The sequence below is a fragment of the Scedosporium apiospermum genome, assembly GCF_000732125.1.
Source record: "Scedosporium apiospermum strain IHEM 14462 chromosome Unknown SEQ_SAPIO_0098, whole genome shotgun sequence".
Lineage (NCBI taxonomy): Eukaryota > Fungi > Ascomycota > Sordariomycetes > Microascales > Microascaceae > Scedosporium > Scedosporium apiospermum.
In genome coordinates this window covers 909,585-932,013 of record NW_015971799.1, presented here as the reverse complement: position 1 = coordinate 932,013, position 22,429 = coordinate 909,585, and the positions used below count along the sequence as shown (strand labels likewise).

General features: G+C 53.0%; 7 protein-coding genes and 1 pseudogene across 7 annotated transcripts; 3 read left to right on the top strand and 5 right to left on the bottom strand.

The window, feature by feature from the left end:
- Positions 1 to 407: 407 nt before the first annotated feature.
- Positions 408 to 2,945, bottom strand: SAPIO_CDS5399 (annotated as a pseudogene; the record flags this gene model as incomplete).
- Positions 2,946 to 3,453: 508 nt separating this feature from the next.
- On the top strand, positions 3,454 to 5,223 carry SAPIO_CDS5398 (putative MtDNA inheritance protein Dml1; the record flags this gene model as incomplete). Its single annotated transcript, XM_016787735.1, has 4 exons — positions 3,454 to 3,528; positions 3,644 to 3,843; positions 3,908 to 4,894; positions 4,971 to 5,223. 4 exons carry the CDS (start codon positions 3,454 to 3,456, stop codon positions 5,221 to 5,223), a joined length of 1,515 nt encoding a protein of 504 aa, XP_016642750.1.
- Positions 5,224 to 6,760: 1,537 nt separating this feature from the next.
- Positions 6,761 to 8,968, bottom strand: SAPIO_CDS5397 (Poly(A) polymerase; the record flags this gene model as incomplete). Its single annotated transcript, XM_016787734.1, has 4 exons — positions 6,761 to 6,986; positions 7,058 to 7,169; positions 7,278 to 8,680; positions 8,823 to 8,968. The coding sequence occupies 4 exons, from the start codon at positions 8,966 to 8,968 to the stop codon at positions 6,761 to 6,763; spliced, it is 1,887 nt and encodes a 628-aa protein (XP_016642749.1).
- A 1,157-nt stretch (positions 8,969 to 10,125) lies between these two features.
- SAPIO_CDS5396 (uncharacterized protein) lies at positions 10,126 to 12,282 on the bottom strand (the record flags this gene model as incomplete). The annotated part of the gene is made up of 4 exons (XM_016787733.1): positions 10,126 to 10,952; positions 11,158 to 11,178; positions 11,245 to 11,544; positions 11,625 to 12,282. 4 exons carry the CDS (start codon positions 12,280 to 12,282, stop codon positions 10,126 to 10,128), a joined length of 1,806 nt encoding a protein of 601 aa, XP_016642748.1.
- Positions 12,283 to 14,040: 1,758 nt separating this feature from the next.
- SAPIO_CDS5395 (Negative regulator of the PHO system) lies at positions 14,041 to 15,118 on the top strand (the record flags this gene model as incomplete). The annotated part of the gene is made up of 2 exons (XM_016787732.1): positions 14,041 to 14,109; positions 14,195 to 15,118. The coding sequence occupies 2 exons, from the start codon at positions 14,041 to 14,043 to the stop codon at positions 15,116 to 15,118; spliced, it is 993 nt and encodes a 330-aa protein (XP_016642747.1).
- Positions 15,119 to 15,811: 693 nt separating this feature from the next.
- SAPIO_CDS5394 (RING finger domain-containing protein) lies at positions 15,812 to 17,056 on the bottom strand (the record flags this gene model as incomplete). The annotated part of the gene is made up of 3 exons (XM_016787731.1): positions 15,812 to 16,366; positions 16,446 to 16,990; positions 17,047 to 17,056. 3 exons carry the CDS (start codon positions 17,054 to 17,056, stop codon positions 15,812 to 15,814), a joined length of 1,110 nt encoding a protein of 369 aa, XP_016642746.1.
- A 738-nt stretch (positions 17,057 to 17,794) lies between these two features.
- Positions 17,795 to 19,032, top strand: SAPIO_CDS5393 (Acyltransferase-like protein; the record flags this gene model as incomplete). Its single annotated transcript, XM_016787730.1, has 3 exons — positions 17,795 to 18,015; positions 18,125 to 18,229; positions 18,285 to 19,032. 3 exons carry the CDS (start codon positions 17,795 to 17,797, stop codon positions 19,030 to 19,032), a joined length of 1,074 nt encoding a protein of 357 aa, XP_016642745.1.
- Positions 19,033 to 19,478: 446 nt separating this feature from the next.
- Positions 19,479 to 21,039, bottom strand: SAPIO_CDS5392 (uncharacterized protein; the record flags this gene model as incomplete). The annotated part of the gene is made up of 5 exons (XM_016787729.1): positions 19,479 to 19,864; positions 19,936 to 20,112; positions 20,205 to 20,675; positions 20,781 to 20,915; positions 21,018 to 21,039. The coding sequence occupies 5 exons, from the start codon at positions 21,037 to 21,039 to the stop codon at positions 19,479 to 19,481; spliced, it is 1,191 nt and encodes a 396-aa protein (XP_016642744.1).
- Positions 21,040 to 22,429: the final 1,390 nt, after the last annotated feature.

The following is a 22,429-nucleotide window of genomic DNA, read 5'->3' as shown; positions in this document are numbered from 1 at the left end:
GAGACGAGACGGGAGGGGTGAGATGAGTAGCTGAGTAGTTAGTTTGCATTTCCGCTATGTTGGACATGATATTTTACGAATGATGTTTCTATTTTATTTTATTTTAATTTTCATTTAATTTTCTTAGAGGTAGTTCTTCTCCTCTAGCTTGCTTTTGAATATTCATCGAATCTCGAAGCACTTGCTTCAAGGTTGCTGTACACGAAGTAGAGCTTGAGGTAACTGTAAAACATAGTTGGACAATATTCGATCCAAATACTAGCGGCAAGTTTGTAATGCGTACATGGCAAATGCCGCTCCCTCGGGCTTCGTCATTGATGAAGAACTAAATGGAATTTCGAGAATATCTTCAAAAATCCTTGTGTTAGACAGATTTAAACAAGTCCCCTCAGTCCACTCACCCCGGCTCACTCTTCAAGCTCAAGAGCAAACCCCTTGTCCTTCTCCAGAGCCCTCACAACAGCACTTCCCTCTCCCTTGCTCAACACCCCATTCACAGCCTCAGCCGCGAGCGCAAGCAGCCTAAGGTCCTGATACCCCCCAACAGGCGCCGCCTCGATGAGGATGTACCCGACGACCCAGGGGAGCTGAGACTCTTCCTCCATGTACTCCGGGCCGTGCATCTCCAGGAGGCGCTTGTGACAGGCGGCTTTTACCTCGCGGAGCATTTCCCAGCAAATGCGGTGAAACTGGAGGTATGGGAAGGCGAGCTGGATGGCTTCGGAGTGTAGGGCGATTACGAGCTTCTCGATGAGGTCCTTCGGTTTCAGCTTCGGTCCGTCATCCGCCCTTCTTCTCTTGGCCTTCTTCTTCTTCTCGTGCTCGCGGCGCTTCTCGCGGACTTTTCCCTCATCCGCCTTCGCCACCACTAAAACCCCTCCGTCCTCCTCATCCTCGTCGACCTCGAACTCGCTCCGCGAAATGACGTTCTCGACATACTCAGCCGTCCAATTCACCCTCGCCTCCCCCCTCGCATACCTCCCCACAAACATATCCGACACCGGAACCGTCCTCCCAAACCCCCTCGGCCCCGCCTTCGACGCAAGATTCCTAGTAAACGGCTGTTTCTTTGCCTTCTTCGCCTCCGCGAGCGCCGCGGCCGAAACGCCCATCTGCATACAAAACCGCGAAAACGACTCCGCCAGCGTCGCGGGGGGTCCCCCGACGAAGAAGTCGGACGTGCCGAGGACGCCGCCCGCGGCGATGTCCATGTCGAGCCAGTGGGCGACGAGGAGTTTCTCGTTGCGGAGGGCGCGGTAGAGGTGGCCCGCGAAGAGGATGGAGCCCCAGGCGTTTGCGACGGCGATGCCGATTCCGTGCATCTCGGCGCGGATGTGGAAGAGGAGGAGGCCGGAGATGACGGGGGATCTTTTCAGGATGCGGTGGCGGTCGAGGTCTTTGGGGATGGGGGCGCCGCGCTTTTTGTAGGTTGCTGCTTTGACTTCGTAGACGGGGTCTTGGCAGATCCATTCGAGTTTCTTTTTCATGTCGGTGAGAATGGCGTCGTTTCGCGCGGGCCAGTGGCTTATCTTTAGATCTTTGTGGAATTCCAAGTGGCGCGTGAGTTCCAGGCGGGCGGAGATAGCTTCCTTGAGGACCTGTTTGAAGGGCTCGACGGCTCTAGCGCGGAGGATGTGGTGGATGTCGAGGAAGACCTGGGCGGCGAAGACGAGGTAGAAGGGGGGATCTGTCTGCTGCTTTTCAAAGTCTTTCATTCCGCGCGTAAACTCGTCTTTGACGGGGTAGTTTTGCACGCCGCGGTTGACGGCCACGAGTTCGGTGAAGAATTCCATCAATAGGGCCTGGTCTTCGTTACACTTTTCGGAGCCTGACATTGTCTCGCGGTCGGCCGTCGGGTCGTAGATGCCAAACGTGCCGTCCTGGTAGATGGGGAGGCGCTCTGGTTGCAAGACGCTGGCGAAGCTCATGATCACCCGATGGGCACTGAAGAGGGTGGCTTCGGCGAGGTCGTAGTAGTCATAGTTGAAGTAATCTTGTCCAGGGACGTGGTTACTTAGGGAGGCGAGATCAAAACCTTCGGATACGCAGCACCCCAGGTAGTGCTCATTAGCCAGGGTCCATAACTTGTGGGATTCAAGCATTGGCATGGCTTCTTCGATCAGGTCCCTGGCCAGGTCGATAGCCGTGTTAGTTGCTAGAGCGGCGGAGACCAATTCGATTTGGGTGTCGCGGTAGGCGCCCCAGATCCATTTAATCTTCAACCTTAGGCGATGCAATTCATGCTTCAATATGGAGAAAACAAAGTGGGCTTCCTCCCACGAGGCCTCAACCTGGGCCTGGTAGGTGATTCCGCTCTCGGCGTCTCGATTGGACGGACGAGGTGGTTCCTGGTCTGAGGTAGCATCTAGGAAGGCTTTAGAGGGATAGTAGATGTTGAGGGCCGAGAAGCGATTCTCAATGTCGGGAGTAGTAGCTGTCCTAGAGGCTTGGGGAGGCTGAGCGCCTGTCTTGGAAGGAACCAGCGGTTGCAGAATCTCGCGGACTTGTTTCAAGACTCTAACAAAGTGGTAATGGCGGCGATTGGACTCCGAGGTGACCTTTGTGCCATACTTTTGGAGGCTCATGCCAAAGGTGCTCCTCACAGAAATGACCTTGTCGAGGGTGGGCATTAGAGTAGCAGGCACAGAGACAGAGGAATGGGATCCATTGCCGACAATGGTTTCGGCCAGCGAAATAAAGTCGGAAATAGCAATGATCTGGTTAGAGCCCAATGCGGCGCTGGCCGCGGTGGAGTTTTTATTTTGTTTCTTCTTCTTGCTGCTGTCGGCTTTGTTACTTTGCGGCTCGTCGCCGGAGCGGAGGCCCGAAGCGGTGGAGGGAGGCGGGACTCCAAGCTTCGCGGCGGTGGAAGCGAGCCAGCCTGCGACGGCGTCGGTGTCTTTCTTGTACTGTTGATAGAGACTGACCAACGGACCAGGCAACATGATGGCGAATTCTACAAGGCTCTTGTTGTCTTAGGATTCAATGTTCGGGAAGATACAGACCTTGGCTGTCCGAATTGGCAAGAAGATGAAGAACCAACAGGGAGAATATGCAGGAGAAGGAGAAGGACAGGAGAAGGACAGACCGGGCCCTCTTCGGGGCGCGGTTCAGCGCGACCAACACTAGAAACGCCGCTCAGTGAAACAAACATGTTGGACTGTTGCGCTCCGAGTTTGGGGGTGTTGGAGGCGTTGGAGGCGTTGGAGGCGTTGGAGGCGTTGGAGGCGCTGGAGGCGCTGGACGGAACCAGCCGATATCAATTGACATCAGCTGTTGCGCCACTGCGACGGAAACCTCACTAAAGCGAACTCGCACTCACCAAGCTCAAGCTCAAGCTCAAGCTCAAGATCAAGATCAAGCTCATCATCGTCCTCTCATGACCCAACATGCAAATTTATACAATAGCGAGATAGTCATCTCCCCGTTTCATACCGGCAAACCCCATGAGCCATGGTTCGTGAAATCATCACCGTCCAGCTCGGCGAGCTGAGCAACTACGTCGCCACCCACTTTTGGAATACACAGGTGAATATCATCTCACTGGACCCCACCCCCCACCAAGCATCTCACACGACTCTCTCTACAGTAGACAGTAGATGGTCACCAATCTCTCTCACCACGAGGCTAATTCCAAACCCAGGAATCCTATTTTACCTACGGCGACGAGGAAAAGTCTCCCGTCGACCACAACATCCACTGGCGCGAAGGTATAGGCGCCGACGGCTCAGAGACCTTCCTGCCCCGCGCCCTCATATACGACTTTCGCTCTAGCTTCGGGCCCCTGGGCAGATCGAATCCTCTATACGAGAACGAAGAGGACGATCCAAACCGACATCTCTGGTAAATTCTTTTCTTCTTACCCGCCTTTTTGTCGTCATCTGCCTCTAAACCTTTTCATCACAAGGCACGGCGATGCATCCATCCACAAACAACCTCTCATCCCTAAATCCACCTACCACGCCGCCCTAGACGCGGGAATCACACCCACCCTGACGTCCTCCGCCGTGCGGTACTGGTCCGACTTTACACGTCCGTTCTTCCACCCCCGGTCCATTGTTCAGCTGAGTGATTTGGAAGGTACGCCGTCCAAGAAGGCGGCGACGTCGGAGGGAAAGGAAGATGTTGGTACCACGGCGCCGACGCTGGACACTTTCGACCAAGGAAGAGAGCTCTTCAAGGGGATAGATGCGGCCGAGGACGTTCTGGATCATCACCTGAGGCTGTTCGTCGAGGAGTGCGATCTCTTGCAGGGGATGCAGCTCGTCGTCGGCGGAGAGGACGGCTGGTCTGGTTTCGGGGCAGCGCTATTAGAGAGGGTACGTGATGAGTACGCGAAGAGTTGCGTATGGGTTTGGATGCCCGAGGGCCCATCCGGCGGCAAAAAAGAGAAACAAATCCTCCGCCTCATCAACAAAGCCAAAACCCTCACCGAAACCCTCCCCATCTCAACAACCCTCATCCCCCTCTCCCTCCCCTCCGCCACCCACCTCCCATCCTACTCCCTCAACCCCTCATCCCCCTGGCACGTCTCCGCCCTCCTCTCCACAGCCCTCGAATCCTCCACCCTCCCAACTCGCCTGCACCCCTTCGCGCAACATCCCACCCCGACCACGCTCTCCGACCTCTCCGCCGCCCTGAATCTCCAGGGGAGACACAACCTCGCCCGTCTGCAGATGGGGTTAGGCGAGGGTCGCGGTGCGGCGGATGCGTCTGAGGCGTTGGATATCGACTTGTTTGATCTTACGGGGCGCACGGGGAGGGAGCCGAAGGCGAGGGGCGGTGCTTTTGGGAGGGTTTTAGTGCAGAGGGGGGATAAGAGATCCGAGGAGCAGGAGGACGAGGTGTTTAAAGCCTTGTTTGACGAGATGAACGACAATACCCCTACATCAAGGTAACGTCCCCCCAAAAGGAACTGACTATTTCCCTCTCTTTTTTTTCAAACGTCTCTAACAATCAGCCTCCGACAGATTCAAATCTCCCCTCTCCTACCCCCTCCCCGACAGCTTCCCCCCAATCTACCAAACCAAATCCCCCTCCCTAACAGTCGACGCCCTCCTCTCCACCGACGCCCAGGTCTCCGTGTCCGCAAAGACCCTCCGCCGCCTCGTCCTCCCCGTCCTGCGCGGGGACGAACGCGAAAACGTCGGGAATGCTCTGGCTGAGATTGCCGAGGAGTATCATGAGGGATGGTCTAGTGGGAGCGATGATGATGATTATTAGGGAAAGAGCGGGTTGGGGACAGAAAAAAAGATGTGGCGTTGGTTTAGGGCCCTTGGAAAAGTGATTATATCTGTTTGAGAAACAGTTGAGAGTAAGTGGGAACAATGACTTCTACTATCTGCGCAAACATCTACAGGAGGAGTAAAACCAAAAAAAAAGACTGGCCGAACAAAACTTACGAAATGTCATTCTTTTTATTATCCTCGTTCTAAACTGTACTCTCTCCAGCCAGGAGTTAGAGGAAAGAAAGTACAAAAGGAAAACGGAAAAAAGACTTCAATCTAAAAGTACACAAATCGATACGAAACAAGAAAGGAGTTTCTCCCTTCCCTTGCCTTGAACACCACCGCCCCCTTTTCCCTTTTAGAATTTCCCTTTTTTTTTGTTAGGTTCTGCTGTCTTGTTCGGTTATAGTAGGGCCCTTTCCTTTGAGAAAAGGATATGCCCAGCTTAAAACCGGAAACGGGAAAGAAAAAAAGAAGAAGAAAAGAAATCAAAGCCTAGGTTCCTTTATAACTCTCGACGCTTCCAAACTCCGCCCTATGATCATGTAGGTAAGGAAAGAAAAACGATGCAGTGGAAAGAAACAAGACAAATGAAAAGAAGGGTAGCTGAAAAATCCTAGGAGTAAGTCTTTGAGGGAGTCAAGAGAGTTGGGCGGGTGATAACAGGGTATCAATGCTGTAAGGATATTGTGAGTTTTCCCCGGTTATAGACGTCGAGGCATTTCGTTTTAAAAGAAAGGTTGGCAAAAAAAGAAAACAGTCTTCTGGGAATCGAGAACGACTAGTTCCTCTTCATCCTTCTTTACCTCGTATTCCTCTTCCTCTTCCTTCCCTTTTCTTCTTTGCCTTTTCGGCCAGTCGATTAAGTAGCGAGGAGACAGACTTCCGTTGATCGTCGTCCAGTTCCTCGAATATACTTCAGGTGGAAGAACAGCCGTTGCCTCGAAAGATGATGTCGACGCCGTAAACTCCAAAGTTGGGGAAAGAGAGGGAGAAAAGAAAAAGCCAACCTGTAGACCACCATTCAGCAGAAGACAAGGATAAACAGGAATAGTGCTCCCGCATGTGCAGTCTCAAAAACCGCAGCAGGTCGCAGCGACATTTTCCACCCCTTCTAGGACCTCGGGCTTGGAACCGAGCTGTCGGAAGGGGGAACAATAACATAACCGTCAAGTGCGGCCTGTTCTTTTTTTTTTTTTGGTCCTTTTTTTGGTTTGGTTTTCCTTCTTTTTTTTTTTGACAGGATTTCTCCATTATTGTTCTTTAAAATCTTTCATGTCTCTTCTTTCAGAGAGTTAGAATTAGAAGGGCCTCGCTTGGCCAGACCTCGTAGGCTGAGAACGCGGCAAAGGGAAGCCCTCGCAGACCTCGTCTCCCGTAGACGGGATATCCCCCACTTAAAAATTGTTCGCGCTTGCTGCAGAGGCCTTGTACTGTCAAGTGTTCATGAGCGCGGACGACAAAATTAAATAGAAAGCAAGTTTGTGGCGCACATGAGTGTGAGCGTCGTTGTCATAGCGGCCATCGAATGCTTAACCGGCGGCCACAACCGAAGCAGGCTGTCGCCTCTTCGCAGCGGGTGCGGCAGCTCCGGTCTCAGCGGCAGCGCGCTTCTTAGAATCGACCTGAGAAGTGGTTCCGTTCGTGGCCTGCTTAGCATCTACGGGCGGGGAGGGTCCGGTTCCATTTGCCTTTCGCACAACCCTCTTCCTGGGCTTCACCTCGCCTTCGGCAAATACATCATCGGGAAGGTCCGAGCTACGTCACGGTTAGCCAACTGATCTCCTTGATCTAGCTAGATCATGCATAAGTCGGGCGGGGGTTCTTACTTTCGTAGGTGCTGCACCGTAATGGCGTTGAGTTGGTGATCAAACTTCTCCCAGCCCTTGCAAAGCTTCTTAAACTCGCCGACCTCATTGGCAAGGTTGATGCTTTTTTGTCCTAACGATAATCGTCAGTAGTCCAAACAGAAACAGACTGAAACGAGGAGAAGGGAGGGTGGGAGGAGAAGGCAGCGGAAACGGGTCTTGAAAGGGGGGAGAAACTTACCTGGCCGGAGAGCCAGTCCAATATAGTGCGTCGTCGTATAAATGTACACATTTTCATCCCCAGCCTTAACGCCATTCGCTCCCTCCTCATTCTTCACCGCATCGGCAGAGCCCGCGACATCCCCGTTGCTGTTGCTGCCACCCGCAGAGTTCTTCTCGTTCGCGCCGGGGTCCGGCTTGGTCTCCGATTTGACGGGACTAGTCTGCTCCTCCTTGGGCGCGTCCTCCTCCTTGATCATGTACGCGAGATCACCCTGCTGAACTTTTTGTATCTCGGAGTCGGCGTTGCACTTGTGAACCCGGTCGTATCCCTTGACGAAGGCCTGCGCGAGCGCGATGGTATCGTGCCTATCGAGAGCCAACACGAGCATGCGGACCTTGGACTCGACGAAGCCGGACCACTTCTTGTGGGCGTCCTTGGTGATACCAGATGAGACGATGGCCAGATAATACTTGTAGTCCGCCGTGAAGAAGGTGTGCTTCTCGAAGAGGTCGGACCAGGGCCTTTGGCCCACCACGATCCCGTCGGTAATACCGTCGGCCCGGGAGAGCTCCGTCTGGATGATAGACATGGACGACCTGTTGATGTTGTAGGCGGCATTCATGGAAGGGTAAGCAGGGGTGATGATGGGCATCAGGTGGTGCTTATCCGAGGGGTAGACTACGGGGTTCCAGATCCTGTACCCCAAGGGCGCGCGCTCAATGTGCTTCAAAAGAACGGGTTGGGGCCAAGGCCATTGGCGCATGATGCAGAAGAACTTGCTCACAATGGTCGCCGCCGTGGCCCGGGGATAGAGCTGGCAAACCCTGGCAACTAGCATGGCCCAGGCGACACCACCGGGATAACCCATAACGTTGGCGTAAATGGCACGCCTCTGGGCCCATAGCTTGATGGCGCGTAGGGCCATCTGAAAGGTACTCTGCTCGGGGACGAGATCGAGAATCTCGTGGGCCACGCGCGTTCCGTTCAGCGATCGGATTTCTGTTTCGTCGAGGCCTCGTAGAAGAGCGGTATCGGTGAGGTTAAACTGCGATGTGTTCGTTGGAAGTTTCTTAAGCATCGCGATCCTTGAGAAGATCATGTCTATGCTGATACCCCAGTACTCGAACTTGATAATGGGGACGAAGGCATCGGTGACGACGGCAAGGCCGGTGATGGCTCCCTTGGGGGCCATCTCGAGGAGAAGATCGGGAAAGATGGCAAAGTAATCGTCGCGTGTGACGTACTTGGGGGCCACGACGAGGGTATCGATATCGGAGCCAGGTCCAAACACGCCGAGACGGAAACCGCCGTATGTGAAGATCTTGCCTCGGGCATCCCGGGCAAGGCCTTGGTCTTTTTCTTGGGCCACTCGGGTAACAAACTCGTCGCACATTTTCTGGAGGGATTCGAGAACCAGGTTCCTAAGAGGAGTTTTTTTGTGAGCCTTGCTTATCCACGGCGCGCCAAGGGGTGTCCCGTGTATGGAGGTGTGTCAAAAAGCAACCAGGAGCCCCTATCGGAACTTCATGGTAGAGCTGTCGCAGGAAGAGAGGGAGAGCTTACCTCTTGTCTGTCTCCTCCTTGCTCTCGAAGATGCCTTGTTTCCTCAGCTCTTCCACCATGGCATTATTCGCTTCGATCTCGGCAGGCGTGGGCAGCGCCATCGAGATGGGCGGCGTAACGCCCAGTTGTCTATCTGCGGAAGCCATCGTCGCGGGATTCGATGGTGTTAACTAGCCGGTAGAGACGATCTTCGGAAGGGGTCAAAGGAGGAGCCTGTTCGTTCGCGAATCGATCGACGGAGAAAGACACGGCAACCAAGGAGCTCGGAGCTCCTATCGAAAGCGCTCGGTAATAAAGATGAGTCGGACGCTGCCTCGTATGTCGGAGTGGCTGGCGGGCGGGTGATGGCCAGCGACTCCGATCTTCGCGGTTAGAAATGGAGGGTATATTTTGCAGACTGAGGCGAAGGGGAAGAAGAGAAAAGAGAAGAAAAAAAAGAAAAAACTCCCCGATCTTGGACCTGGGAGGGGAAAAAAAAACAAGGTGAGCTCGTCTAGGGTGAAGGGGGCTATGCGTCGACGAGGGCGAACGATGGGAAAAGAGGAAGCGCTTGCTGCATGGAAAACGCGAAGGGGTTCGAAGACGGGAAAAGAGAGAGAAGGAAGTTTATAAGGAAAGGAGGCGTAGTTGAAGATGGGCGAAGGGGAGTAAGTGGGTGCTTAGTTTGGAAGAGGGAGAAGAAAAAAAATCAATTTTGGCGGTCGTGTTTGGATCCTCGTGTCGTTTGCTAGGTCGAGAAGTTGTTCTCCCAACAAGCACCAGCACCGATGTCTTGGTGGTAGTTGCAACTTGCAGATGGAAGAGGCTTGTGAGAATGTGAGTATTTCCTACCCCCGGCAAAATCGACGCTCGATTGGGTCAAGAGTTTTGGCGTTGACACCGGGAAGGAAGAGCCTCAGAAAGCAGTATGTAGAGATACTTACAATGAGAGGAATGGATGGAGTAATTCATAGGTGACGACGGCAAAAGTGGAGCAGGGACTTGGTACAGGTACCTCATGCCATTTGATGGCTCGGCGTGGCTTTGGGCCGGCAAGTTACGATTGGACAAGATCGAAGAGAAACTGGGCGCTGAGTAATCATAGATATTCCCAAGCCCCACTGAGCCTCAAGACTAGACAAGGTACGAAGTACAAGGGAGAAGTACAGAGTAACTAGAATAGCACCTGGTATCACTCGCGTCGCTTTCTCATATTGGAATATATCTAAAAGAAAATAATGAACATTGTACAGATGAGCCATTCGCGTGGTATTTGGCCCTCCCTCGGCCATCTCGCAAGAACATCCCATCGGTCAACCGCGCCTCAAGCTACCCCTGGGCCTCCCGCATACCACATCCAGACCCCAAAAGTTCCCAGCACCCCTACAGTACCTACTACCTCGACAATCGTCTGTCCCCGGCTCTTGATTGTCCCCAAGATCTCCAGCAAACCCAAGGGATCTTGGTGAGTCTTGGGCTCCGCCATCTTCAACCGCCTACTGCCGCCCTTGCCATGTCGCCTAGTTCTCGCTACGGCGAGGTCGGACGGACGGTGCGCTATCCGAAGAAGCTGGGCGTTCTGGACGCCGTTATTGGTAAGGCTCCTCCGCAGCGCCGCCGCCCAGTCTTCGAGAAGCTCCTCATCTGTGCGACCAGAGCCGATGTCGCGTCGCCATCTGAGAATACCGCCGGCGGGAGCCAAATCTTGGATCGAAAGTCTAGGCGCGAGGCATAGATCCATGCCGTAGCCGTATTGCGTGTGGCGGCGCCTCCACTCCAGGTACACCTTGCCGGCCGAGTGTCGGAGCCATGACGCCCCGTTCGGGCAGAATATGTCGTCGACGAGCCGGGCAAGATCGGTTGTGACGAGAGGTTGGATGTATTCCGAGTTCACAAGTAGGCTGGCGTCCGTTAGGTCGAACTCCGAACCCGGTGATGATGAGATGGCGTACACGGCCACGGTTCCTTCCGGCGTGCCCGAGGTACTAAAGGTGAAGGGCCGCACGTAGTTGTCTGCTAGCTGCTGAGCCACGGTCTCCTTGATAGAGGCCACTTCCTCCACGGATAATGTGTCAGCATGGGATACTACGGGGATGACATTTGTCACCTGCTGGAGCGCCAGCAGGAATTGCATGTCTTCTTTAGTAAGGCCTGCATTTTGTGTTAGCATTAAGACCAAATGTCAGCGCAAAAGGCGACGGTGAAGCCTCGGGAAAGACGTACCGGTAGGTGATATCAGGTACAGAACAGTGCTAACAAGGGACCCTCCACTCGCGCTTAGCATCTTTAACATATCTGTATCACTTGCTGCACTTGACAGATGCGGCGTTAGGTGCGATTCTATGTACTCTCGTACAAGCGAGATGCAATCGGACGGCTGTGTCACCCAGGCATTAGCTTTTACTCTAGTCATTCTAAGATGGGGAGAAAAGCGGAGCGCAACGGACGTTAGAGTCGTCTCCGTGACCCGGAGTATCGACAAAGCAGATATTCTTGTCATACTGAGTGTCTAGCTCAGGGTCCTGATACGGCTCCGAAGTATCACCGTCACATGGTGTCCACCACGGCGGTCGTGGCATCGTGCTGGCATAGACTTCGGTTATGCTAGGATCGCCCTCACGGCGGCTCCCGCGGCCGTAGTTAGGAAGGTTCCTGCCAGCAAGAGCATCTCTAGCCTGTCCTACGTGGACTATATGCTCGCAACACTGTAATATTGCTCTTATAAGAGCCGTCTTTCCAGTACCTAGAGAAGAGTTGTTAGTGCCACCAGCAATACTTTGGTTTGGAAGCGGGAAGTGTTTCGAGGCTGCGCTCAATACTCACCCTTGGCGCCTGCAACTAGAATCTTGAGCCCACCTATCGCCTTGCCGGTCTCCGTGAACGGCCGCCGATCGGGAAGAGTGATTAGGGGCATTATAAGCTGTTGCTCGGTATAATCGGAAGCGGGCTGGTCCTGCCGCACCACCGGGCTCGAGTCTAACAGCTCAGCAAGTCCACTCGCAGCCTGACTGAACGGGTACTCCGAAAACGAGGCGACGGGTGAATCGTGAGGCGGAATCGAACAACTAATATCGGAAATCGCAACGGATCCCTCCGGAACTGAAGGCGAGAGTATCGACGACGCTCTCGTGTTGGAAGGACGCATCGTGAGCCCCGAATCGCCGGGCCTTATGGTCTGCGTCGACTCACGTCGAGCCGCACCACCCTCTGCGTGAGTTGGAGACAAGGGCTCCGACTGTAGTTTCTCGTTCTCGTAGCGGGGTCGGCCGCGGGTCTCGTGAGATGATATCGCGGGCGACGGTTTGCGCCTAGACGGTATTGTGAAGGTCTGGGATCGTGCCCGCCTCTCAGCTGCAGCATTCATCTCCTCCTCGTTAACAAGGCAGTATGACGTCTGTAGCGGTTCCGCCGGAGGAACTACAAAAGACGCGCCGCCGAATGGGCGACTGTTCGGACTTGTCGAGCCAGTGAGGTTCCGCATCACCAGGGTATTTCGTACTTCGTAGATTGTGTTCGTAGATGGGTTTGCTATGTGTAGACGTGGAAGGGGAGAGGGGGGGTTATGTTACACTTTGTGGTCTCCGCGACCTAACATTCCGAGTAACGTCATTAGTTCTAATTGTTCAGGGATAGACATGGACTGGGAAGTCGGCATTCATATGTAGGGTTGCTATATCGGAGCATGGAAAGTGGAGCTGGGCTCAGCAAGACAGCGTGCATACCCAAAGGTAGGAAGGACCTGGAATTGCCGCCCATCAAGAGCAAGCTAAATTGATCTGGGCTGATGAGCAGTCGAGGGTGGTACGGTAAATGTATCTCAAACAGCAACGGGCGGAAACTAATCGGAGGGATCGCGGAGAGGGGGGGGGGGGCTGGGCTGGGGCGGAAAGGCGGTCGAGAGACTTTCTAGAAGCGGCCGGCCAGTTGAGGTATTATCTGCGACAAGATCCAAGTTGATTCTTGGCAGTCGTGTCTACGTTCGCAAAGATGAACTGGAGATGAAAGGATATATCCTGATCACTCTGGATTTCCATGGAGGAGGTGGATATACGGCTGTGGGCTATATTGATAATAGCAGTCGGCGTAATGAGGACGGCTCGAGGACAGGTGGACGTGAGCAGTGAGGTAGGTAGTGCGGCCCTAAATGGACCATTGCATCACTGAGGTTGGGTCAAGTGCCAGCGTTTGCAAGTGCACGAGTTACATCTAGCGGTTACGTACTGGGCAGCGACACATCAACAATTATTCCGCCACCCAGATCATAGAGTTCCTTGACTCTGTTTTGCCCCCTTTCTAGTGTACGAAATAATGATAAGATGCTACATCTGAGCATGTTTTCTGGACAGCGATGAGTGCTGATGGACCGGCGCTGTTCGCAAGTCTCTTGGGATGCACTTACATGTACTGTCTGACGTAGCGCGGATGGCGGGGTCAAGAGAGTAATAAAGAGGGTAATGAAGGATACGATATCCGCTGCGAAGTACAACAATTGAATTGTACCCTGCTATAAACCCCCACTATCACTCTCAACCCTCTCAGAATTAACGTTCAGGGTAGTACTGAGTACCTGCCTCCTGATAAGCTACCCCTCCCCCTCTCCCTGTTTCCCTGTTGCCCCCTTCCTCAGCTGCCCCATCCACCCATGAAGAACCACCACACTCAGCAGGTCGTGGCTTCCCAACGCTACAACACTATTCTGCATGGTCGTTCTTGTATTTTGTATATTTTATATACTTCATACTTGTACATTGCCAGCACGAGTTGATTTGATCCAGTTGCATTTGATCAGTGCAGCAGCACGAGGTGTTGTGCGCCAACCAGAACCCTCCATCTCCATCCACCACGCTCCTAAGGCGACACGAGGAAGAACGTTGAAGGCGCCAACTCGCAGCCCAGCCTGGCTCTAAACATCCGACTCTGACTCACTACAACAGAGCTTTCGCTACCTATTGGCCTCGTTTTCTCGAATCGACAACTTTTTGGAAACAAAAATATCTCGAGGTGTCCGTATCCTTGGAAGACTGCCGTCCTGCAAGTTGTCTCAGTCTTGGGATTGGCGCACTCTGAGCGGGCACTTTTTCCCATTCCTAAGCCGCGACGTTTCTGGCCCCATTCATCACTGTCATTACCCCCCGCGCGGCTGCAGCGCCTCCCGATAGCGCCTCGAGCATTTGATCCTTCTTCCTAATTTTAACCCCCCACCCACCTCCCCACAATCATCTCGAGATCTCAAGCCAAGATGGACGGGAAAAGACATCCCAGTTCCTTCCAGCAGCTGGAGAAGCTCGGTGAAGGAACCTACGCCACGGTACGACATGCCCCGCCAAATTCAACGTCGACCCCTCGTTTCTGCGTTTCACCATACTAACTCGGCGCCGTTCCAACCTCCATAGGTCTTTAAAGGTCGGAATAGGCAGACCGGCGAACTCGTCGCCCTCAAGGAAATCCACCTCGACTCGGAAGAGGGCACCCCCTCCACCGCCATTCGCGAAATCTCTCTTATGAAGGAGCTCAAGCATGAGAACATTGTCGCCCTCCACGATGTCATCCACACCGAGAACAAGCTCATGCTCGTCTTCGAGCACATGGACGGAGATCTTAAGAAGTACATGGACACCAACGGCGACCGCGGCGCCCTCAAGCCCATGACCATCAAGTCATTCATGTACCAGCTCCTCAAGGGCATCGATTTCTGCCACCAGAATAGGGTTCTTCACCGAGATCTCAAGCCGCAGAACCTGCTCATCAACAGCAAGGGTCAGCTTAAGCTCGGCGATTTTGGTCTCGCCCGCGCCTTCGGTATCCCAGTTAACACCTTCTCTAACGAGGTCGTCACTCTTTGGTATAGGGCCCCAGATGTTCTCCTGGGAAGCCGCACCTACAACACGAGCATCGACATCTGGTCTGCGGGTTGTATCATGGCGGAGATGTATACGGGTAGGCCCCTCTTCCCGGGTACCACCAACGAGGATCAGATAGTGAGGATCTTTCGGATCATGGGTACCCCAACGGAGAGGACCTGGCCCGGCATCACGCAGTTCCCCGAGTACAAGCCCAACTTTCAGATGTACGCTACCCAGGACCTGCGTCAGATTTTGCCCCAGATCGACCCCGATGGCATCGACCTTCTCCAGCGCATGCTCCAGTTGCGCCCCGAGTTCCGCATCAGTGCTCATGATGCTCTGAAGCACCGTTGGTTTAATGATTTGATTCTTCAGCACCATCAACAGCAGCAGGCTGCTGCGGCTATGCAGGCGCAGTCAAGAGGTTATCCCCAGCAGGTTCCAGCCCAGGCGCCGCCATATGATAGTTACTAAAACTGTTTATACGGTTGTGTTGTTCCGAACTTGGGAACTGTCCCCATGTGCACATATATTTTCTATAAAAAATACGGTCGATATTGTTTCTTTGCTTTCTCTTTCCTTTTTTTTTTCTTTCCTTACGTCGTTAGCGCCTTTGAGCTCATGTTTTTTTTTTTTCTTTTTCTTCTTCTTCCCTCTTCCAGTTTCATAATGAGTTAGGATAAATGGAAAATCAACTTAGGAAATCCTCCTAAGACAACCAGCTTCCTTCGATTCTGGGTAAAACTGCAGCAGGTGGTGGCAGGGTGCAAGGATTTGTGTGGGGGACCGTCTACTCTTAGACTTGGGATTCCGGTGTTCAATGGCGCATTTGTGTATGTAATTTGACGATTGCTTTTGCTTCTTGGGAACGTAGGCTCATGAATGAAAGGATTTACTTCATTTACTTCCTCTAATTTGTGATTCCTTGTGTATATCTATGAGTTCAAAAATGGATGAAGGGGGTCTTGGATAGAGGAACTGTTGAGCTCGGTGGTTGGCCTTGAGTTTTGCTGGACTCTTTCATTTTTGAATCTCAGCACGGTGAATCTTTCCAAGGCTCTCTTTGCAGAGGAAGAAGGCTTGCATTGGCGGAAAGAACCAACTCTTGATCTCGCTATATCTATAGACTGAAGTTCCCCTCTATATAAAAATCATCGAATAACCACACTAGCACTGGAAATTGGTACTATCCCTCTCAACCCGACTCGCCCCTCCAGCAGAGAACCCCGTCCCATCCGACCTCAACTCGATCAACGTACTCGGCAACAACCCCCTAGCCTTCTTCTTCCCCGCGGGCTGATCCTCTTCCTCCTTACTCCTATCCCCCTTCTCTGCAAGGCTCGCATCGCAGACGTAACACGTAAGGGCCGCATCATCACCATCCGCCCTCGCGCTCTCAACAAGCCGCACAGCGCACGCGCGACAGAGAACGTGGCCACACGGTTTGGCGAGGACGGGTTTGGACGGGTTGGAGAGGGTTTTGCGGCAGCAGGGGCAGATGCGCTTCACGGCGTTGGTGGATGAGGAGGATGAGGGGTCCTTTTCTTCGGTGAAGGAGAGGGTGATGAGGTGCTTTTGGGAAAAGATGTGAGGGGCGTCGGAGGGGGACGAGGGGCAGATGGGGGATTCTTTGGGTTTCTTGCGGGTGGAGAGGGCGGTTTCGGGGTCGATTGTGGGTGTTAGGGAGGGGGTCCAGAAGGAGGGGAGGGTCGGTTTTTGAGCCTGTTTGAAACGGTTAGTGCTATCGAAAATGGATATGGCGGTAGACTGAGAAGAAAAGAGAAAAGAAAGAAAAACTTACGATCTCATCATCAATGGCTTTCCGCGCCTTGGTGACATCCTCCCTCGATATCCTCTCCACCTCCTTCTCATCCAAATCAAACTTCCTCTTCGTCCCCTGCGCAATCAACCCCGCAACCTCCTTCTTCTTCTTCTCCCCCTCCCCATTCGCCCCCCGGCCCTCCTCCTCCTCGCGACTTGCGGTCCCGCGTCCGCTCGTTCCCAAGCCCAACTGCACCATCTCAAACTCCTTCACAGCCCTTTCCCTCGCCTCAGCTTCTTTCTCCCCCCTCGCTGCCTCGACTTCCTTCTCGGCCGCCGCCCGCGCCTTCGCCAACCGCTTGATATCCTTCCTCTGCGCGAGCAGGTTGGCCAGCGCGCACTCGCGGCAGAACACGTCGCCGCGGTGGCACGCTACGGGGTCCCGCGCCGGCTCGAGGCAGAGGTTGCAAGAGCCGAAGGGTAGGAAGGAGTCGCGCGTGAGGCGCGCGGAGGAGGATGTCCAGGCTGCGCGGGCGAGGTTGCGCTCGTGGGCTGTGAAGACAGGTCTGGTCGTGTTTCTTTTGCCTAGTTGGGATGAGTCAGGATGAAGGAGCGTGGTATGGGAATGACGAAGGACTTACTGTGGGACATTTTGAGAGAATTTTTTTTTTTCTTTTTTGAAGAGGCGAATGAGGACCGGGCCGCGTGAAGCTTGTTAGGATGTGCTGAAGTGGTCGATTTTCAGCTTGTCGACGGTGGATTGCTCACTTCGTCCTCAGAGGTGGTTGGGATGGCGAAGATGTGCAAGACTCTGGGCAAAGAAAAATGCTCGAGTTTTTATTATTATTAGATTTAGAGGAAAATAGCTTGTGCGCCGATAATCTTAAAAAAATCAGTACAACTCGATTCGACGGATGATGAAGAAATCGCAAGAATAACTGGCGTCTCATCGAGCTGTCCTGACTTTCGAGGTTCAATTGATGTTTGAACAGTTCAATGACGAAGATGGTATGCATTAATGGGGGCTATGTACAAACCGAGCTCCGTTACAACGCATCTCACCCACGTTGTCTTCGTCTTAGACAAGAAAAGCTTCCAGAAGCTTTTTTTTTTTTTTTGATGCTGCGCTCAAATCGCGAATCCAGCGCGTCATCGATCAAACGTGAAAGTTCATAATATCCCATCTCCAGTCCCTTCAGAAACGATCCCAGCTCATGTCAATGGCGTGAGAAATTTTCTCTCTCAAGGCTGAGAAGGAAACGGCTGCGGTCCGCATCTCGTTTTGCCGCCCTTGACCTCGGCTTTTCTTCCTCTTACATCCAAAAGAAGAGGCTTTATACCGGCAAGAGCAGCACCTCATCAGCACGCCGTCTATAGGCCGGAACAAAAATGTCTAAAGGGCTCGGTCTGCGACGTCCGCAGCCCGGAGCGCTATGGCGTTTCGGGTCTACAGCGGTGATGGGGCTTACAGTCATGCTCTGCAAGGGATTTATATACGGGTTGAACCGGGCGCACACGGAGGGATACGAGGATTTCGTGAAGATCTTGGAGAAGAGGAAGAGAGAAGGGAGGAAGAGGGGGCTTATTACTGCCTGTAATCATATCTCGGTGTGAGTTTGCAACCAGGAGGACATCATCTGTGCTCATATCGAGATTTCATGTTATGACGGGAAAACAAATGCGCTTTTTTTCCTTATGCTAACTTACACCTCAAACAAGCTTGGATGATCCTTTAATATGGGGTATTCTCCCTCTTCGCTACGCCTTTGATCCATGGAACCTCCGCTGGAGCCTCGGCGCCCAAGACATCTGCTTCAAGAACAAGTATGATATGCCTCTAACCTTCACAAGTCTATTCCCATGTACTAACGCCCTCCAGCGCATCCGCAACATTCTTCAGCCTCGGCCAAGTCCTCCCAACCCACCGCCTCAAACACTCCCCCAAAGGCGGAATCTACCAACCCACCATAACAGAAGCAATCCACCTCCTCTCCAACGCCCCTTCATCCCCTGCTCCATCCCCTTCCTCCTCATCCTCCACCCCTCCCCCCTACCCGCACCCTCACCTCTCCTGGGTCCACATCTTCCCCGAAGGCTGCGTCCACCAACATCCCACCTCCTCCCTCCGCTACTTCAAATGGGGTATCTCGCGACTCATCCTCGAATCCGATCCAACCCCGGACTTCGTCCCCATGTTCATAGACGGCACCCAGCGCCTCATGCCCGAGGATAGGAAATTCCCCCGCTTCTTGCCCCGCGTGGGGAAGGACTTGCGCATCGCTTTTGGCGAACAGGTCGACGTCCGCGATGTCTTTGGCGAGTTGGTTGACAGGTGGAGGAGGATACGGCATCTAGTGGAACCGCCGGCTGCTCCCACCGATAGCGGGGATATCATCAGTCCGTTGGGTCCTCCGCCAAATGTCGATGCTGATGTGTGGAGGGAAGCTGTTGAGGTGAGGATAGAGACGGCGAGGAGGGTTAGGGTCGAGGTTATGAAGTTGAGGAGGAGCTTGGGATATCCTGATGATGACGAGGCGCTGGGGTTGGCTGAGACGTGGAAGAAGGAAAAGGAGGAGAGTCCCAGGACGAGCACGCTTGGGGAGGACCATGTTTCGAGTAAACGGTGATTTTGTAGAAGAACCGCAAAAAAAAAAGGTAGTTGTAACATAAAAACGGGTGGGCCAATCTGCGGATGACATAGACTCATCGGATATCAATGCGTGGAGAAAAATACATGTACATATACATCACGTTAATACACGCCGACATGCGAGCGAAGGAAGGCTGAAAATAACAATTTGATTTCGCCGCTATTCGAGGAGCACATGTCTCTCGTCCCTAAACCCTCATGATAATACATACATGTCGCTACTCCCAATGGATGAAACCGCGATGTACCTCTCCGCAATGCCAGAACGCCGCTTGCCTGATGCCGCATGAAAGAAGACAGAAAAGAAAAGGGAATGCCTACGCTTCCACCCAAGTCATCATCGTACAAAAAGAAAAGAAAAGGAACAGATAAGATGCACAACCGCCCCATCACCTTTAACACATCGAGATCAACACGACACGCTTATCCCCTACTAGTAACAGATGGCCGACGCGACCCCTGCATCCCAAAGCTCGGCGTCCTAGTATGAGTCGGGAACATCACGGTGTCAGGCTCACCCTGCGCATCCTCGCTATCCATGAGATTGCCATCGGGAAGCTTCTGCGGACCGTACCCGACGACTTTGAAGATGTTGGTGCGGCCTCCATTGGTGGCCATTTGGAGCTGCTCGTGGAGTCGCGCGAGCTGGTACGTGCGCCTAATAGGCTGGAGAACGGCGGGCGGCAGTACAGGCTGGGGCTTCCAGTGGCTTAGGGCGTTCATGACATTGGCTGTTTCTTCGTCCGAGTCGATCTGGCCGGCGTTTTCATCTTCGTCCTCAATAGGAGCGTTTGCATCCAGCGCCGCCTCTGTAAATAGGAACTTCAGTTAGCGAAGGCGCGACGGCGGCAAATGCATTGGACATCAGCTTGGAACTCACTTTGCTGCTTAGCCTGATTCTTTTTCTGGTATGCGGCAAGTAGCATGTCATATGGTAGAGATCTACCAGGCACAGCCCGTTTCGCTCCCATCGAGTGACTCTTGCACGTAAGCGACCTCGCGCAGGGCATGCCGTTCGGAAGGATAACACCACACTGGCGTTCAACATCAACAGGTCCTGGAATCAATGACATTAGCAAAACCACCCTCGCTTTAAGCCTTTTTTTTCTCTTCCTCTTTTTCCGGGTTTGTAGGGATGGGTTAGGATACCTCTCGGTTTGGCAACCTTGGGTTTAACTTCCTCCTTCTTCTTCTTCTTCGACGGACCCTTCTCCGCCTCCCCATCAGCCTTCCGCTTCTTCCCCTTCCCAACATCGCTCTTTCCCTTCGAAGTCTTCCCACCCTTATTGTCATCGTCGTCGTCGCTATCGTCGTCGCCCTTTCCGCCATGCGCTTCTTCATCCGCCCTCCTCGCCTCTTCTCTCGCCGCCTCCCTCGCGCGCTCCCTCGCTTCCCTCGCCTCCTTCTTCCGCAGAGCCTTTTCCTTCTTGACCCGCAGACACTGTGCGATGTGTTCTTTCGCCCCGGACTTCAGCACGTTCTTCTTGCAGTGTTTGCACGATTCCATCTCGGGCGCGTCATGCACGGGTCGTCCTAGGGTAAAGGTTTCTTGCTCGTCGTCGTCGACATGATTAGTGCCGGGGGAGGGTAATGCCTCAGTCGCCTTAAGTTTCTTATCCTCTGTGCCGAAATCCACATCGCGTTAGCTCGACTGGGGGGAATGCGCCGCAAAATGCGAGGTTGCGGGGGAAGGAGGGGAGGGGGGGACGACAATCCTTCACTTACCATCAGCTGAGATATTCTCCGTCCATACTCCGAGCTTCGTCGCTTTCAATTGTATCTTCTTAAGCTTCAAAACGCCTCTCTTGCTCTTCTCCTTGCCGTCCTTCTTCGATGCGACCTTGATGGTGGCATCGACGCCTATTCGAAGAATCGTAAAGACACAGTTAGCCCAATTTTCCATCAACGAACGTCGCCCAAACTGTACGTAGGGAAGGCGGTAAATTCAATGCGTACTCTTACGAGAGTCACTGTCGGCTGGCATATCGGCGTTGGGGGGCGTGAACGCGCGCGACAGATCGGATCGAGGGGGTGAGTTCGATGTCGGATTGCGCCGCTCCCTTATCGGTTGGAAAGGGTGCGAGGTAGGAGTCCTTAGGATCCAGGTATCCTCATGGGTGGTGGTAGGCTAAAATTATATGTCGCAAGGTATCGGGAAGGGGGTGAGAGGTCGGATATTGGATGCCTTAATGGTGCGAGTTTCGGTGTTGCCTTGTGACTTGGCGTTGAGCCGCATCATCGCGATGGAGTGTCGTTGTCCGCCTTATCTTCACGTGGGCGGGATGATTAAGCTGGATGCACCTCCAAGTGCGGGCACCTGTCACGCCCAGGAAGGCGGGAGACTATCCTGGTTTCTTGATGGACATATTCGCATTAACCACCAAATCCACGTTGCTCTCAGGTAGAAAATGCGATTACCTTACCTTGTAATTAGAGGCTTTTATCTCAGATATTCCGTAGGTCTGGCTAGTCTGCGTATTAGACTTAAGGCCAGAGCCCTGAGGCAAAAGGCAACAATCCGCTACCACCATATCTAATCCTCGTTTGATCTCACGAGCGAACTTGCGGATGTGAACGCAGCATTCCGAGTTCTGAATTACACCATATCTTGAGAAACTCGTCTCGTATTCGTCTATCGATGGCCATGGCGCGTCATCCGTTCTAGGTGGTGTAGCGGAGCGGCGAACCTGCGGTATCTTCCAGGTTCAAGCCGCGAACCCCCATTTTCCTTCGTCTCGTCTTGAAGTGAATCCTAATGGCAGGCGACCATCCGCCCTATTTCAAAGAAGGACATTGAGCAGTAGTATCTGGCAATGAAGGCCATCTCCAGATATAAATGGTCGTCCAGGCAGTTCTACTCAGGGAGCACAAGATCACATCCAAAGACGAGATAGAATCATACCTCACATTTCACTATAAAACCGAAGTTATATTCACACAAGACAAGACACCCCAAACCCCCAACAAAACCCACGAGAACTTATTCTTTAACCAAAAAGGAGAGAATGGGAGATAGCACAGAAACGCAATGCACAAGAAAAGGGTTAAAAAAAAAAAACGATAAGTAGTAAACATCAGTCCCAGAATGATCTAAACAGTTCCCGCCGAAACAACACCCGCAAAAAAAGCTATAGAACAATTCGTGCCATACATGAAGAAGAAATGTTTGGTCATATCGTGTCTTTTTTTTTTTCTTGTTTTGTTTCTTCCGTGCTGTGAAGAAGTCTTGTCCCGACCGGAAAAAAAAAAAAAAAAGGAAGAAGAAGAAAAAGCTCCCACCGTCCCTTTACCGAAAGGTTTCCCGTACCCGTCAAAGCCATGATTCATTCTCATAGTCCATTGCTTTCCAAACCAAGAACACACCATCAAACTTC